We start from the raw sequence: 13,967 nt of genomic DNA on the forward strand, positions 1-13,967 counted from the left end.
CCCACGAAGCCCCCGCCTCCTCGGGGCGCTGGACGTCTCCCCTGCCCAGACGGCGCGCATCATCGCTCCCGGGCCCCCGCCGCCGACCCCCTCCTCCGGAACGCCCCCTCACCTGACCATGCCGTACGCGCCCTCGCCGATGTAATGCAGCTCCGTGTAGCGCGGGCCCACGTCGAACGGCTGCCCCTTGACCACCTCCACCTCCCCCGAGACCCCCGGGCCGACCCCATCGGCTCCCCGCGGCTCCCCGCCCCCGCCCCCCGGAGCCGCCGCCGCCGCCATCTCCACTCCTCCCCTCCAGCCCGCCCGCCTCCCCCCCTCGGCCGCCCCGCCCGAGGCCCCGCCCCTTCCCGCCCGCCCCGCCACCCGCGGAGCGGTGCGCGCCAGGCCCCGCCCCCGCGCGCCCCCGCGCCCGCCACGTGACCCGCGCCCGCGCGCTCCCGGTGCACCCTCGGCTGTGGCGGCCGTGGTCCCCGATACCCCGCCCGCTCCGTCTGCTCCAGGCAGCCCGGGGGCTCCCAGGGCGGTCGGGAGACGGTCCGGGCCCTCCCGTCGAATGCAGACCAGCCGGCAGGGCCGCCCGGTGACCTTCCCCAGAGCCACCCAGCAAGTGTGTGCGAGCGTGGGGACCGGGCTGGGCCCCCCGCTCTGCTGCAGCCCGAGTTGTGGCCCCGGGGCTCACGTGGAACCCCAAGGGAACCCTCAGCAGCCCTCTGGGGTGTGGCCGCCCTGAGCCAGGCCCGGCCCGATGGCAAAGCGGTCCGGTCGGTATGGCTTCTTTCCCAAGGGGCCTGCCTTTCACAGATGAGGACAGTGAATGAAGCCTGAGCCGGGGCGGGTGACTAAGAGCCGGAGAACCCACAGGTCCAGACCCCGGCCTCATGGCTGTCTGACAGAGGCCTGCAAGACTGGGCTAGGGACTTGGCCTCCGCCGGCAACCGGACAGTGCCCGAAGTGAGGACAGATAACCTCCGCCCACCTTTCCTTGGAACCAGAAAGGTGGGAAAGCTGCCTGCAGGGTTGACTAGGTTTGGCTAAAATACACGATCAGGCTTTTTTCCAAAACAGCAGAATAGGTACCGTTTTTGTTGTCTGGACTTGGCATAACTGGAATCCTGGCCAGATCATCATCTTTTGATTGGGTACTAGACCTTGCAGAGTACACCATGCTTGGACCCCCTGGGTTTCTTACATAGGACACCCCGTTATAGGTGTCATCGGATTTTCTTCGCAGAATAAGCAGGGGCCGCTGTATCCCCCCTGTAGCTGGCACTCAGACATTCGGACTTTTGCCTAGATGAATCAGATTGTACAGATGGGGAACCTGTGTTGGGGAGTTGAGACTCAAAACGATATCTTCTGACACCGAGGCAGAGGCTCTTTGTAATTCCGTTCACTCTCCCAGATTCATAGACTGTTAGCCACTGAAGACAGGGCCCTCCGGGACCACCAGTCCATCCCCCTCACTTCACAGAGAAGATGTGAGCTGGAAGCTTCACAAAACACACCTACCAGGCTTCAGTAAGTAATTATGTTTTTGTTTTTTGGGGGTTTTTTTTGTTTGCTTTTTTTTTTTTTTTAATCCATTAGAAGCTAGGAGTGGATCCTTATATGCATTACAGATCAAGAGCCCAAATGGAACAGTAATTATGATTCTGAAATTACTCATAATTAGATCTACAGCCAGGCACTCTAATGCAGATTAATGAGACCGAGTTGCTGCTGGTTCCCAATAGCCTACAAGTCAGTGAAGGTTTAGAAGATGCTAATTAGATCAATGCTTGAGGTTTTTGGTTTCGTTTTTTTTTTTGTTTTGTTTTGTTTTTAGTTGTTCATTTGATAAGCTGTCAAGTTGAACTGTGTGCAAAGCTCTGAGCTAGGCACTGTGGCTGATGAAAGATTACTATGTGGTTGTGAATTAGTGGGTAAGAGCAAGAGCTCTCTGGATTTCCTGGGTTCGAATCCTGTCTTTACCACTGACTTGCTCCGTTACCCTGGACAGATGACCCTCTGGTCTCTACCCATGGAGGTCTCTACCCATGGAGTTTCTAATCTAGTTGAATGAAAAGATGCACGTGTACCTTGAATAAATCATTGTAATACAAGATAAATGGATGTCCTGTGTGGTGGGTGAGCTCAGGGTTGGTGAGATCAGTCTTTCTTTTTAAGATTTTTTTTTAAAGATTTTATTTATTTATTTGACACAGAGAGAGATCACAAATAGGCAGAGAGACAGGCAGAGAGAGAGATGAGGAGAAGCAGGCTCCCTGCTGAGCAGAGAGCCCGATGCGGGACTCGATCCCAGGCCCCTGGGATCATGACCTGAGCCGAAGGCAGAGGCTTTAACCCACTGAGCCCCCCAGGCGCCCCGAGATCTCTCTTAGAGAAGTGAGACCAGAGTTACGGAGGAGATAGCATTTGCATGGGGGAGAAAGCAGCAGGGTTTGGGAAGGTCGGCCTAGAGGGGAGGCATCAAGAAGGAGCAGCCGCGTGAGCCCCGGCGCAGAGACCCGGCTCGCCGGCCCGGCGCGGCCGCAGGATCCAGGATTACGGGGAGTTCAGGCGGGAGGGGCCGCTTGGGGCCGGACTGAGGGAGGCCCCGGGAGTTTGGCTGTGACTCGGTGAGCCGTCAAAGCCTTGGAGGGACTTTTGCCAGGTCATTTTGCAGCTGCGGGAGAGCATGCTGACGCCGTGGCGCGCAGCGTGGAGCCGGGTTTTCCGCGCGGACCGAGGTTCCCCGCAGGGCAAGGGCCGGGCAAGGGCCGGGCAGCGGAGCCCCCCGCGCCCGCCGCGGCTGCGGTTCGAGGGAGTGCGGTGCGCAGCCCCCTCTAGTGGCTGAGGCTGGTACTTCCGTGGGGGCTCTTGGTCGGTGTCCCGGTCTGATAACGGCCGATGGAGCAGAGCCGCTCCGCTGCGCCGGGCACTGTGTGTCCTCGGTGGCCCGTGGTCCTCCGGCAGCCGTGCGAAGTAGATGCTATGAACACTTAACAGGGAAAAAAAAAAATAACCACACAAACCCAGAAGCTTAGGGAACTACTGAGTTGGAAGGAGCTTTCAGAATACTTTTCTCCAAACTGCACTGTTAAGGGTTTTTCTAATTGGCTGCCATTGGCTTAGTTCTGTCCTCTGGATCTACCCAGACTAAGGCTTAACCCAGTTCTTATCTGTGACGTCAAGGTCACCAGAGAGGCCAGTGGGTAGTTGGCCCAGGGTAACAAGGGCGTAACGTCTGAAGAGCACAAGGGAGCATTCCCATTTCTGCAGCTTCAGCCGTGGACGCAAGCTGAGAAGGCAGCCAATGTGCAGGAACACGGGTCCGAGCGCTTTTCATCATTTATGGGGAGCCCGCTTTGGTTGGCGTTGTGGTCCCGGGATCCTGGGATCGAGTCCTTCGTCGGGCTCCCTGCTCAGCGGGGAGCTTGCTTCTCCCTTTGGCACCAGCCTCTGCCTGCGTTCTTTCTCTCTCCCTCAAAAATAAATAAATAAAATCTTTTTTTAAAATAGTTATTTATTCATTTGACAGACAGAGATCACAAGTAGGCAGAGAGGCAGGCAGAGAGAGAGGAAGCAGGCTCCCTGCTCATCGGGCTCAATGCGATGCGGGGTTCGATCCGAGGACCCTGGGATCATGACCTGAGCCGAAGGCAGAGGCTTTAACCCACTGAGCCACCCAGGCACCCCCAGCTGTTTCCTTTACGAAAATCTCTGCCCCGAGCTATTGCCTTTCTCTTTAGCTCCCTTTGCAAAGTTTCAGTGTTTGCCAGACAGCTTCACCTGGAGGCTCACGGAGGCTTTCACATCCAGCAAGATTTGTCCGTGTTATTTGGAACCAGTTTGTCTTCCAGACTGCTTGCTGCACTTACACCACTGCTCCCAGCACCGGCCCCTGTCGCGTCTCGTTTGTCCAGCCAACTCCTTGCCATTTTGTGACCGTCATAGTCCCTGGGGCCGTCATCGCTACTGTGGTGCAAAACCCAACTGTGTATTTTAATTGTTTTCCTTTTTAACATTTTAGATAATTTCAGAATTTACTAAAAAGTTGCAAAAATGTTTCAAAGAATTTCTGTATATCCCTTCATCAGCGCTGCCTAAATGTTAACGTTTTATTTTACTTAATTTATTTATTTGACACGGAGAGAGAGATCACAAGCATGCAGAGAGAGAGAGGGAGAAGCAGGCTCCCCACTGAGCCAAGAGCCCTCATTCGGGGCTCAATCCCAAGATGCCCGGATCACGACCTGAGCCTAAGACAGACGCTTCACGATGGAGCCACCCAGGCGCCCCTGATTAGAACTTCTTAATTCCTCCATTAGGTACCAAATAAAGTCCAAATTCCTTGACAAACTTCCAAGGCCCTACTCAGTTGGATCCAAATCTGTCTTTCTGGACTCATTTTCTAGATGAACCTCTTGCTCTGTAGCCAAACTGGATTTCTCCCTGGCCTGAAAACCATACACGTTCCCGCTGCGGCGCCGCGGCTCCCGCTGTTTCCCACTCTGAGGGATGCTCCTTCTGCAGCGCGGCTTTCTCAGTAAAAGGAATCCTTTCCAGCTCCAGAATTAGCTCAAAGACCACCCTTTCTGGAGGCATTTCCAGGGATCCTCCTGCTGCGTGTGCCTTATCTCTGCTTCTTCTGTCTTCCACCAAATGTCAGATTTGCATTATATTGATTGATGTGCCCATTCCTCCCTCCCTGCTAAGTCATATAATGTCCTGACCGTAGCAGTGCGGGCGTCTTGACTTTCCAACTCACTCCAGCATCCAGTAGCGTTTTGGTCTCGGTGGACAATCTTTGAACGAGGGGCCTGAGTATTTATGGCGAGCTGCCCATAGCCTTCAGCAGCTGGGATAGCGCGTTTCTAGATGAGCTCAGGGTTGACTGTGTTCCTGTTAAAATGAAGCATCCAAAATAGAATATGCCATTTTCTATATGTAGCCTAACCCGTGGGAGTGTGGTGGGAGTACTGCTTCCCTTGTATTGGGCCAATATTTTATTCTCTTCCACGCAGAGCCTTTCCCCGAACCCCCAGTCTGAAATATCTGCTCCCCATCGGCCTCCCTCGCGGTGTTTTTTTCTCGAGGGGAACTTGCCACACAATTCCTCGTTGCAGATTTCACTGTGAGGGGCTGCAGAGTGGTGACGAGCCCGGTGGGGGCTGTCAGGGTCCCTTCTCCTTCTGCTTCTGTGAATTCACATCCCACAACTGTGGAGAGATGAGGGGTACTCCTATTACCTGCAGACTCTTGAGTTATAGGATTTCAACACGAATTTATTGAGTTCCTTTGTGCTGGGGGAGGGGTGCAGTGGCCAAATTGGATAGGGAGCGGAGTGCCTCCCAAGGGCTAGTTTTTCCCTCCCCGCTTGTGCGTGCGTGCGCTCGCTTTCTCTCTCTTTCTCTCTCTCTCTGTCAAATAAACAAACAAAACAAACAAAAAAGAAAAACACGGCAACCTGAGTGGCTCAGTGGGTTAAGCCGCTGCCTTCGGCTCAGGTCATGATCTCAGGGTCCTGGGATCCAGCCCCGAATCGGGCTCTCTGCTCAGCAGGGAGCCTGCTTCCTCCTCTCTCTCTGCCTGCTTCTGCCTACTTGTGATCTCTGTCTGTCAAATAAATAAATAAATAATCTTAAAAAAAAAAAAAGAAAGAAAAACACATGTTCTGGAATCAGCCTACCCAAGTTTTTTTTTTTTTTAAGATTTTATTTATTATTTAATTTACCCTGAGATCATGACCTGAGCTGAAGGCAGTGGCTTAACCCACTGAGCCACCCAGGCGCCCAGCCTACCCAAGTTTGAACATTGTCACCAGTTACCGGTTTAAGTGCTTCCTTGGTTTTGTCATTTGGAAAAGAGGATACAGTCCTTGCTTCATAGGGGTGCTGAGTTTTTTGTTCTTTTTTTTTTTTTAAAGATTTTATTTATTTGAGAGAGAGAGAGACAGAGCACGAGCAGGGGGAAGGAGGCAGAGGGAAGAGGAGAAGCAGATTCCCCACTGAGCAGGGAGTCCGACAGGGCTCGATCCCAGGACCCCGGGATCATAACCTGAGCTGAAGGCAGAGGCTTAACTGACTGAGCCACCCAGGCGCCCCTCTGACACTCTAGTTTATCTAGTTTATCTGCTTTATCTAGGATTTCCTATAAATGGAATCATACACTGTGGAGTGTCTGACTTCTTTGAGATTCATCTGTGTTCTGTATATTAATATACTTCATTCCTTGAAACCCGCTTTTTATCCAGTTATAATTTATATATCATAAAATTCAACATTTTAAAATGTACAATTCACTCATTTGTAGTATTTGCAAGGTTGTGCCACCATCGTGTTATCTAATTCCAGAACCTTCTCATCACCCCAGAAAGAAACCCCGTAGCCATTAGCAGTCACTGCCTGTTCCCTCACTGCCTCCAGCTACTGCCAACCCCTAATCTGCTTTTTGTCTCTGTGGACTTGCCTATTCTGGGCATTGCCTACACATGGGATAATGTAGTATGTGGCTTTTTCCACCTGACTTGGCTTCACTTAGCATGTTATCGAGATTCATCCAGACTGGGGCTCCGTCCCACGGCCCACGAGACCCCCACCCCAGCAGAAACCGGGAGCCCCAGCCCTCCACTTTTTTTTTTTTTTTAATTTTTAAATTTTATTTGACAGGCAGAGATTACAAGCAGGCAGAGAGGCAGAGGCAGGCAGAGAGAGAGAGAAGGAAGCAGGCTCCTTGCTGAGCAGAGAGATGCGGGGCTCGATCCCAGGACCCTGGGATCGTGACCTGAGCTGAAGGCAGAGGCTTTAACCCACAGGCGCCCCATTCCTCCACTTTTTGACTGTTAGGAATAATGTTGCTGTAACATTTCTGTACAAGTTTTAGTGTGAACATATAAGTTCTCTGGAGTATATATTCAGGAGAATTGCTCGATCACACAGTAACTTGATGTTTAACTTTTTTTTTTTTTTACTGTGTTTAACTTTGGAGGAACTGCCACAGTGTTTTCCGTGGGGACTGTACCCTTTCATATGCTCATCAACACTGGGAACTTCAGTTTCTCTTCTCACCTCTTATTATTTGTCTTTTTTATTATACCCATCTTGGTGGGTGTGAAGTGGTGGCTTGTGGTTTTTATTTGCATTTTCCTAATGGCTGTGTGCTCAAGGGGCCATTTGTACATCATCTTTGGAGAAATGTTTCTTCAAGTCCTTTGCCCATTTTAAAATTGAGAGGTTAGGCCATCTGGGTAGCTCAGTTGGTTTAAGGGTCTGCCTTTGGCTCTGGCTGATATCTGGGTCCTGGGATTGAGCCCGTGTTCAGCGGGAAGCCTGGTTCTCCCTCTCCCTCTGGCCCATCGCGCCCCCCACCCTCCCCGCTTGTGCGGGCTCTCTCTGTCAAATAAATAAATAAAATCTTTTTTAGAATTAGCATGCTCATATTGCTGCTTCTTGATTTTTTTGCTTCTAGACATTACCTCTGATTATCCTGGAAGCTGAGGCTTTAACGATTTTCTCTTTCCTACACTTCCTACCTTCACTCCCCGCCCCCCATGTTACTGTATCACATACTGTATCGGTTACACAGATATTCCCAGTTCCCATCACTGTTAATATGCAAATGCTCTTCACCTCTGAACCATGCCGTGACTTTTCTTTTCCTGCACTTTTTGTTCCCCCTTTCCCGGCCACTGAGTTAAACGCTTATGTTTGTTCCTGTTTTGTTTGTTCGCTTTGTGTGTACAACACTAGTTCCATCTTGAACTCCGCTTTGAGGCGTAAATATCTCATTACATTCAAACACATTAGATTTGCTATTGGTTTTATGTTCTTAAGGACGCCTCTCTGTAGCCCTCTGGCCTGCTTCCAGCTGGTAATTCGTCAGGCCCGCTGTGTAGCGGGTCTCCTGGAGAATCCTATTCACCACCTCCTGGAAGGTCTTGGTTTTCTTGAGTCGGATCCCTCCTTTACTGGATTCCGTATCTTCCCCTTTCTTGCTTTATCCCTTGTTTTGGTGGGTGCATTCCCTAGGACTTTGATAAGTCGGGGTGCATTCTTAGGAGACTTTATTTTACTTTCTCGTTTAATACCTTGGGTAGAGAATTCAAGATTGGAAATCAGTTGTCCTCGGTATTTTGAGCGCTCAGCTGTTCTCTGGCTCCTGTTGTCACTGTTCAGAAATCCAGTCCCATTCTGGTTTGTGACAATTAGAAGACGGTTTTGTCTCTCAGGAAGAATGCCGGGGTCTTCCCCAGTGTACCAGTGCTTCTTGGTCCACAGCACCTGGCTCGCTCAGTTGGTAGAACATGTGCCTCTTGATCTCAGAGCCTTGAGACCCAGAGCCTAGAGATTATAATAAAAAAAAAAATAAAATAAAAAGAATCTCTTTCCATTCAACCTGTTGGGCCCTGTCAGTCTGGAAATTCATTCTGTATGTATTAGTTCTTCTTTTTCCTTTCCTTTCCTTTTTTTTTTTTTTTTTAAGATTTCATTTATTTGACAGAGAGAGAGAGATCACAAGTAGGCAGAGAGGCAGGCAGAGAGAGAGGAGGAAGCAGGCTCCCTGCTGGGCAGAGAGCCCGACGAGGGACTCGATCCCAGAACGCCGGGATCATGACCCAAGCCGAAGGCAGAGGCTTTAACCCACTGAGCCACCCAGGCGCCCCTCCTTTTCTTTTTTAAAGGACATCATCCATTCATCTCAGAGAGAGATGGAGTGTGTGAGAGCATGAGCAGGGGCAGAGGGAGAAGCAGACTCTCCACTGAGCAGGGAGCCTGATGCAGGACTCGATCCCTGGACCCTGGGATCATGACCCGAGCCAAAGGTAGACATTTAACCAACTGAGCCACCCAGGGTCCCTAGTTTTTTCTTTTTTTTACAGTATAAATGTGTACTCTCACCTAGATCAAGAAATAAAAGGTTGTTGGGGCGCCTGGGTGGCTTGGCTTGGTGGATTAAGCCGCTGCCTTCAGCTCAGGTCATGATCTCAGGGTCCTGGGATCGAGTCCCGCATCGGGCTCTCTGCTCAGCAGGGAGTCTGCTTCTCTCTCTCTCTGCCTGCCTCTCTGTCTACTTGCAATCTCTCTCTGTCAAATAAATAAATAAGATTAAAAAAAAAAAAGAAAGAAAAGATTGCCAACATCCCCAGAAGCCCAGTTCCAATTTCTGGTGGGTCCCACCCTCGGAGGCCCAGTGACCATCGTAACTGTTGTGATAACCACTTTCTTGCTTCTCTTGGAAGTTCTTCCTTCTGCAGATAGATACCGAAGCAGTCAGTTCAGTTCTGCCTATTTGGGACTTTATAAAGTGACTACACGCAACATAAAGTTTCCCATCTCAGACATCTCCCAGTGTATAGCTCAGTGCTATTAAGTCTGTTCTGGTTGTTGGGCAGCCCACTTCCAGGACTCCTTTTTTAAAAAATATATTTTATTTATTTGACAGAGAGAGAGAGCACAAGCAGGCAGAGAGGCCGGCAGAGAGAGAGAGGAGGAAGCAGGCTCCCTGCTGAGCAGAGAGCCCGATGCGGGACTCGATCCCAAGACCCTGAGATCATGACCTGAGCCAAAGGCAGCGGCTTAACCCACTGAGCCACCCAGGGGCCCTCCAGGACTCCTTTCATCTTCCCCGGCTCAAACTCTGTCCTCATGAAACAGCAACTCTCCGTTGCCTTGTCCCCCGCCCCCCGCCAGCTCCTGGAAACCACCTTTCTACTTCCTGTCTCTGAATTTGACTGGTGAGTCACGTAGCATCTGGCTTTTTGTGACTGGTTTATTTCCCTTAGTGTGAGGTCCTCAAGGTCCGTCCATGTTGTAGGATGTGTCTGAGTTTCCTTCTTTCTCGAGGAAGAATAATATTTCCTTATTTGCGTCTGTCATATTTTGTTTATCCACTCAAGCATTTGGCCTCTGTCTTTTCACCGATTGGGTGCTTCCCTCAGAGGTCTGGTGAATCCTGGGTGTCTGCTCATACATAAGTCTGGGATAGTTACAAACCAAATGGAATCTCTGCATGTGTGGGCCGCCTCCTTCTGGGGCCTTCACCACAGGGACCAGCTGGCCATGAGGGAGCTCCTGGTGTCAGGTCTTTCTTCTTGGTTTGGCCAGCTTCCCTGCAGAAGGCTCTTCCAGTTTCCTGCCCGAAGGTGCCGATCTCTGTGTCCTTTGTGGCTTCTGCAAAGGATATCTGTGGACTTATTTTTTCCACGGCCAGCTCCAGATTCTTTTTTTTCTCAGTCCTGGTAAACCAGTTACTACATATCCATGTATTAACTGGCTTTAGAAATGGTGTTCTACCATTTTCTCTCCCATTCTTGCCGCGCTTGGAGTTTGTGGCATTCGAAAAATCTCACAGACTGCTATGTTATTATCCAGCAGGAGTAGACGTAAATACCGGTATTTAACATAGCATTTTAATTTTGATTCATTTTTAAAAGATTTTATTTCATTGTTAATTTTTTTTTTTTATTTGACAGGCAGAGATCACAAGCAGGCAGAGAGGCAGGCAGAGAGAGAGAGGGGGAAGCAGGCTTCCCACTGAGCAGAGAGCCCGATGCGGGGCTTGATCCCAGGACCCTGGGATCATGACCTGAGCCGAAGGCAGAGGCTTTAACCTATTGAGCCACCCAGGCACCCCAAGATTTTATTTTTTTATTCAACAGAGAGACAGCAAGAGAGGGAACACAAGCAGGGGGCGTGGGAGAGGGAGAAGCAGGCTTCTCACCGAGCAGGGAGCCCGATGCGGGGCTTGATCCCAGGACCCTGGGATCATGACCTGAGCCGAAGGCAGACGCTCAATGACTGAGCCACCCAGACGCCTCAAATAGCAAATTATTTCTTGACGTATAAGGGAGAGACCTCTAGTTTGTGACTAAATTGTCTGATTCTGGGTATTTCGAAGTTCAGAAGAGGAATAGCTTTAGGGAAACATTGGGACGTCTGGGATATGGGCTGGGTTTGAATAGGTAGAAGAGAGAGGTGAGAAACCCAAAGGCCAGAGACAGTGCGTTGGCCTGAAGTGAAGGGGTCAAGAAAAGAGTTGTGTGGAAAGGAGCCCAAGGGGCAGATTTTTAAAGAAACTGGGAGGCCTAGGGTAAGAAGATTGGCTTTTCTGCCAGAAGAAAATATTCCCTCCTGTTCCTCAGCTTCGGAGTGTCGCACGAAAACATTTACACATTGGGATGTTGATGAGGACATTTACAAAAATAGATAAAATGTGACTATTTGTCCTGTTTCCCGATAACATCCCTGGTTGGTGTTAGTGATGTCAAATGATTTCCCCCAGGTGCAGTGTGGGTGAAGAAGTAGACGTCGGGATGTCAGGATGGTACCCGAGGTCCGGCCACTGTGAGTGCTTGTGAGGCAAAGGACAGTGCTGCCAAGGGCTCAGCAATGCTGGCGACACGAATCTGAACCCCATTACCAACACACAGCCTCCTCTAGGTTTCAGGACAGATTCGAAGACAGAGGCTATCTGGTGTTTGTATATGGCAGAGGGGAGAGTCAGAGAGGAAGCACAGAAAACAAAATGCTTGTCAGGTTGGGGTTTATCCTTCTCGACAATCTGTGGAAACTCGTGGCGAACATTTTGAACGTTCGCCTCTAAATGTGCGTGCTGTGACATGATAACACAATTTTAATTTCAAGTTGAGGCACAAACTTTTCTCCACTTGTTCAGCTCCTAAGCCTTTATGGGAAAAACCAAGCTGTACCCGGGAAAAGGTACGTGCCAGCTCTGCTCCAACCAACAGATGGCATTAGTGGTTGTGTGTGAGCATTTTCGCATTACTCAGCATCAGTATTATCTCTGGTGTATTTCCTGGGTTTGTGCTCGGTTTGGAGGGGTTTTACAAACGTTGTGAACCCTGCCATCTCTCATCAGGGTTAGAAGTACTAAGGAGAAAGTGTGCCGCTAGCAAGAAGTCATCATAAGTCATAAGAAAATGGTAAAGAGTCGTGTGTGTGCAGGATTCATTTCTCCCCAATAGAAGTCCATCCTGAAAAACAAAAATCCAATGACACAACCAGCAGAAATGAGTCATTGATGTTCATCATCGAGAGAAGAGGAAAAGCGATCGCCAAATGCCTCCAAGGACCATGTGCTTGGTACGAGTTAGGAAAACTGAACAGGTTCGGCTTGGTGAAGGTTGTGTGTGGAAATTTAAGTCTCCCGACTGGTAGGTTCATACGCCAAGGCCTTCGGACACAGACAGCCCCCAGATGGACAACCTGGAGACTGTGGATGGGCGTGGCTTCATCCTGATGAATAACCAGGTGGCAACCGTGGATGGGCGTGGCTTCGAGGAGGTACGTCTGACCTCGAGATAGCAAGGAAGCAGGATGGCGTCTGCAACAGATGTGGACAACAGTGTTCTGCAAAACATCTGTAGGGAGGATAAGAGGAGCTTGTTCTAAAAAAGCTCACAGTCGGGTTTCATGTTTTCTCGGGGATGCAAGCACAACCCCCCTGCTTCCTTACAAATGAACCGACGTGTGAATAGCACTTCAGGATCTAACCTGTTTGTACTATAGTGAGCTTCTTTATTAGTTAACAAAACTTCTTCTTACAAATGGGACATGTACATAATGTTTATCGAGCATCGTGTCCGGGGCCTTGGGGGAAGCAAAGATGAGGAGGACTTGATCCTGCCCTGAAGGAAATTACAGCCTAGTGGGGAGGACATGCACATAAAAAGTTCGTTGAACACTTTGTAAGTGTAGTTATACACTATATTATTATCATACTGGATTATAATGATGGCACTATCCAGAAGGTGCTATGGGACACAGGAGAGTCTTCCCGGAAGAGGTGAGGCTTGAGCCTCGTCCAACAGAAGGACACCGTGCGGCAGGGAGCAGGACGGAGAGGAGAAGCAGCAGAGCAGGTGCCGCAACTTTTGGCTAATGAGTGACTCGGGTCAGGTCACAAGGGCCAACCGTGCTGCCCTAAGGGGGCTCGACTCTATTTGGTTTTAGGCAACAAAGGTTTGAGATGGGGTAGGCCATCAGATTTATAGTTTAGGTATCCTACTAGCTTTCTACTGCGGTCCTAACAGGCCACTACAAACTTAGAGACTTAAAACCACACATATTTACTGTCTCACGAGTTCTGCAGTTCAGAAGTCAAGGTTGGCTTAACGGGTCTCCCTGCTCTGGGATTCACCAGGCTCGAAGCAAGATGGCGGCTGGCTGGAATCTGGAGGCTCTGTGGAGAATCCACTTATTCAGGGTGTCAACGGCATCTAGGTCATCATGCTTGTAGGGAGGACTGAGGCCCCATTCCTGGCTGCTGTCTGCTGCCCACCACACCCCCTCCCGCCGCCAGCTCCGGGAGGCCTCAGTCCTTCGCTGGCCCACAGCTCTCCATCCCAGAGCTGGTGGCAACCTGTTGAATCTCTGACTTCCGGCTTCCCGCTGGGAGAATGCGCTTCCAGGCTTCTGTGGTTAGATTGGCCTCACCTGGGTAATCCAGGATTCTCTCTGTCTTTTAAGGTCTGCAGGCTTAGTTACATCTGCAAAGCCCTTTTACCTCTGTGAGATGGAATATTTACTGGTTCCAGGGGGTGGGTGTGGACATCCCTCAAGGGGCACGATTCTGTAGCTTCCAAAGGACAGAGTCTTTCTCTCACACCCACGCTGGTTTTCCTTCTATCTCCCCGGCTGCTTTAAAAACCAAAACCCAAAACAGCTTCATTGAGGCATAATTTACATTCATCCATTTGTGTGCTTGAAAAATGACTTTGGGCACTTCATGAAGTCCTACAACCATTACCTCAATCCGCTTTAGGAGTATTTCCATCTCCTCGGAAAGATTTTCCGCACCCTTACCAGTCCACTGACGTTCTCTCTCTCTCTTTTTTTAAGATTTTATTTATTTATTTGACGGACAGAGATCACAAGTAGGCAGAGAGTCAGGCAGAGAGAGAGGGGGAAGCAGGCTCCCTGCAGAGCAGAGAGCCCGATGTGGGGCTCGATCCCAGGACCCTG

General features: G+C 50.2%; 2 protein-coding genes across 2 annotated transcripts in view; one reads left to right on the plus strand and one right to left on the minus strand.

Moving 5' to 3' along the window:
- The window catches only part of DOC2A (double C2 domain alpha), a gene marked incomplete at its 5' end in the record, with an annotated part of 7,884 nt that extends 3,929 nt beyond the window's left edge, over positions 1-3,955 (minus strand). The window contains 3 exons of the mRNA XM_082713069.1: positions 118-201; positions 2,689-2,983; positions 3,864-3,955. Coding sequence (XP_082569195.1) covers positions 118-201; positions 2,689-2,983; positions 3,864-3,955 — 471 coding nt within the window. The remainder of the gene's footprint in view (positions 1-117; positions 202-2,688; positions 2,984-3,863) is intronic.
- Positions 1,412-13,967, plus strand: part of CORO1A (coronin 1A) — a 33,727-nt gene continuing 21,171 nt past the window's right edge. Inside the window, exon 1 of the mRNA XM_082714529.1 lies at positions 1,412-1,521. The gene's annotated coding sequence lies outside the window, so the exon portion shown is untranslated. The remainder of the gene's footprint in view (positions 1,522-13,967) is intronic.

This window comes from Mustela nivalis (genome assembly GCF_964662115.1).
Source record: "Mustela nivalis genome assembly, chromosome: 19".
Classification (NCBI taxonomy): Eukaryota; Metazoa; Chordata; class Mammalia; order Carnivora; family Mustelidae; genus Mustela; species Mustela nivalis.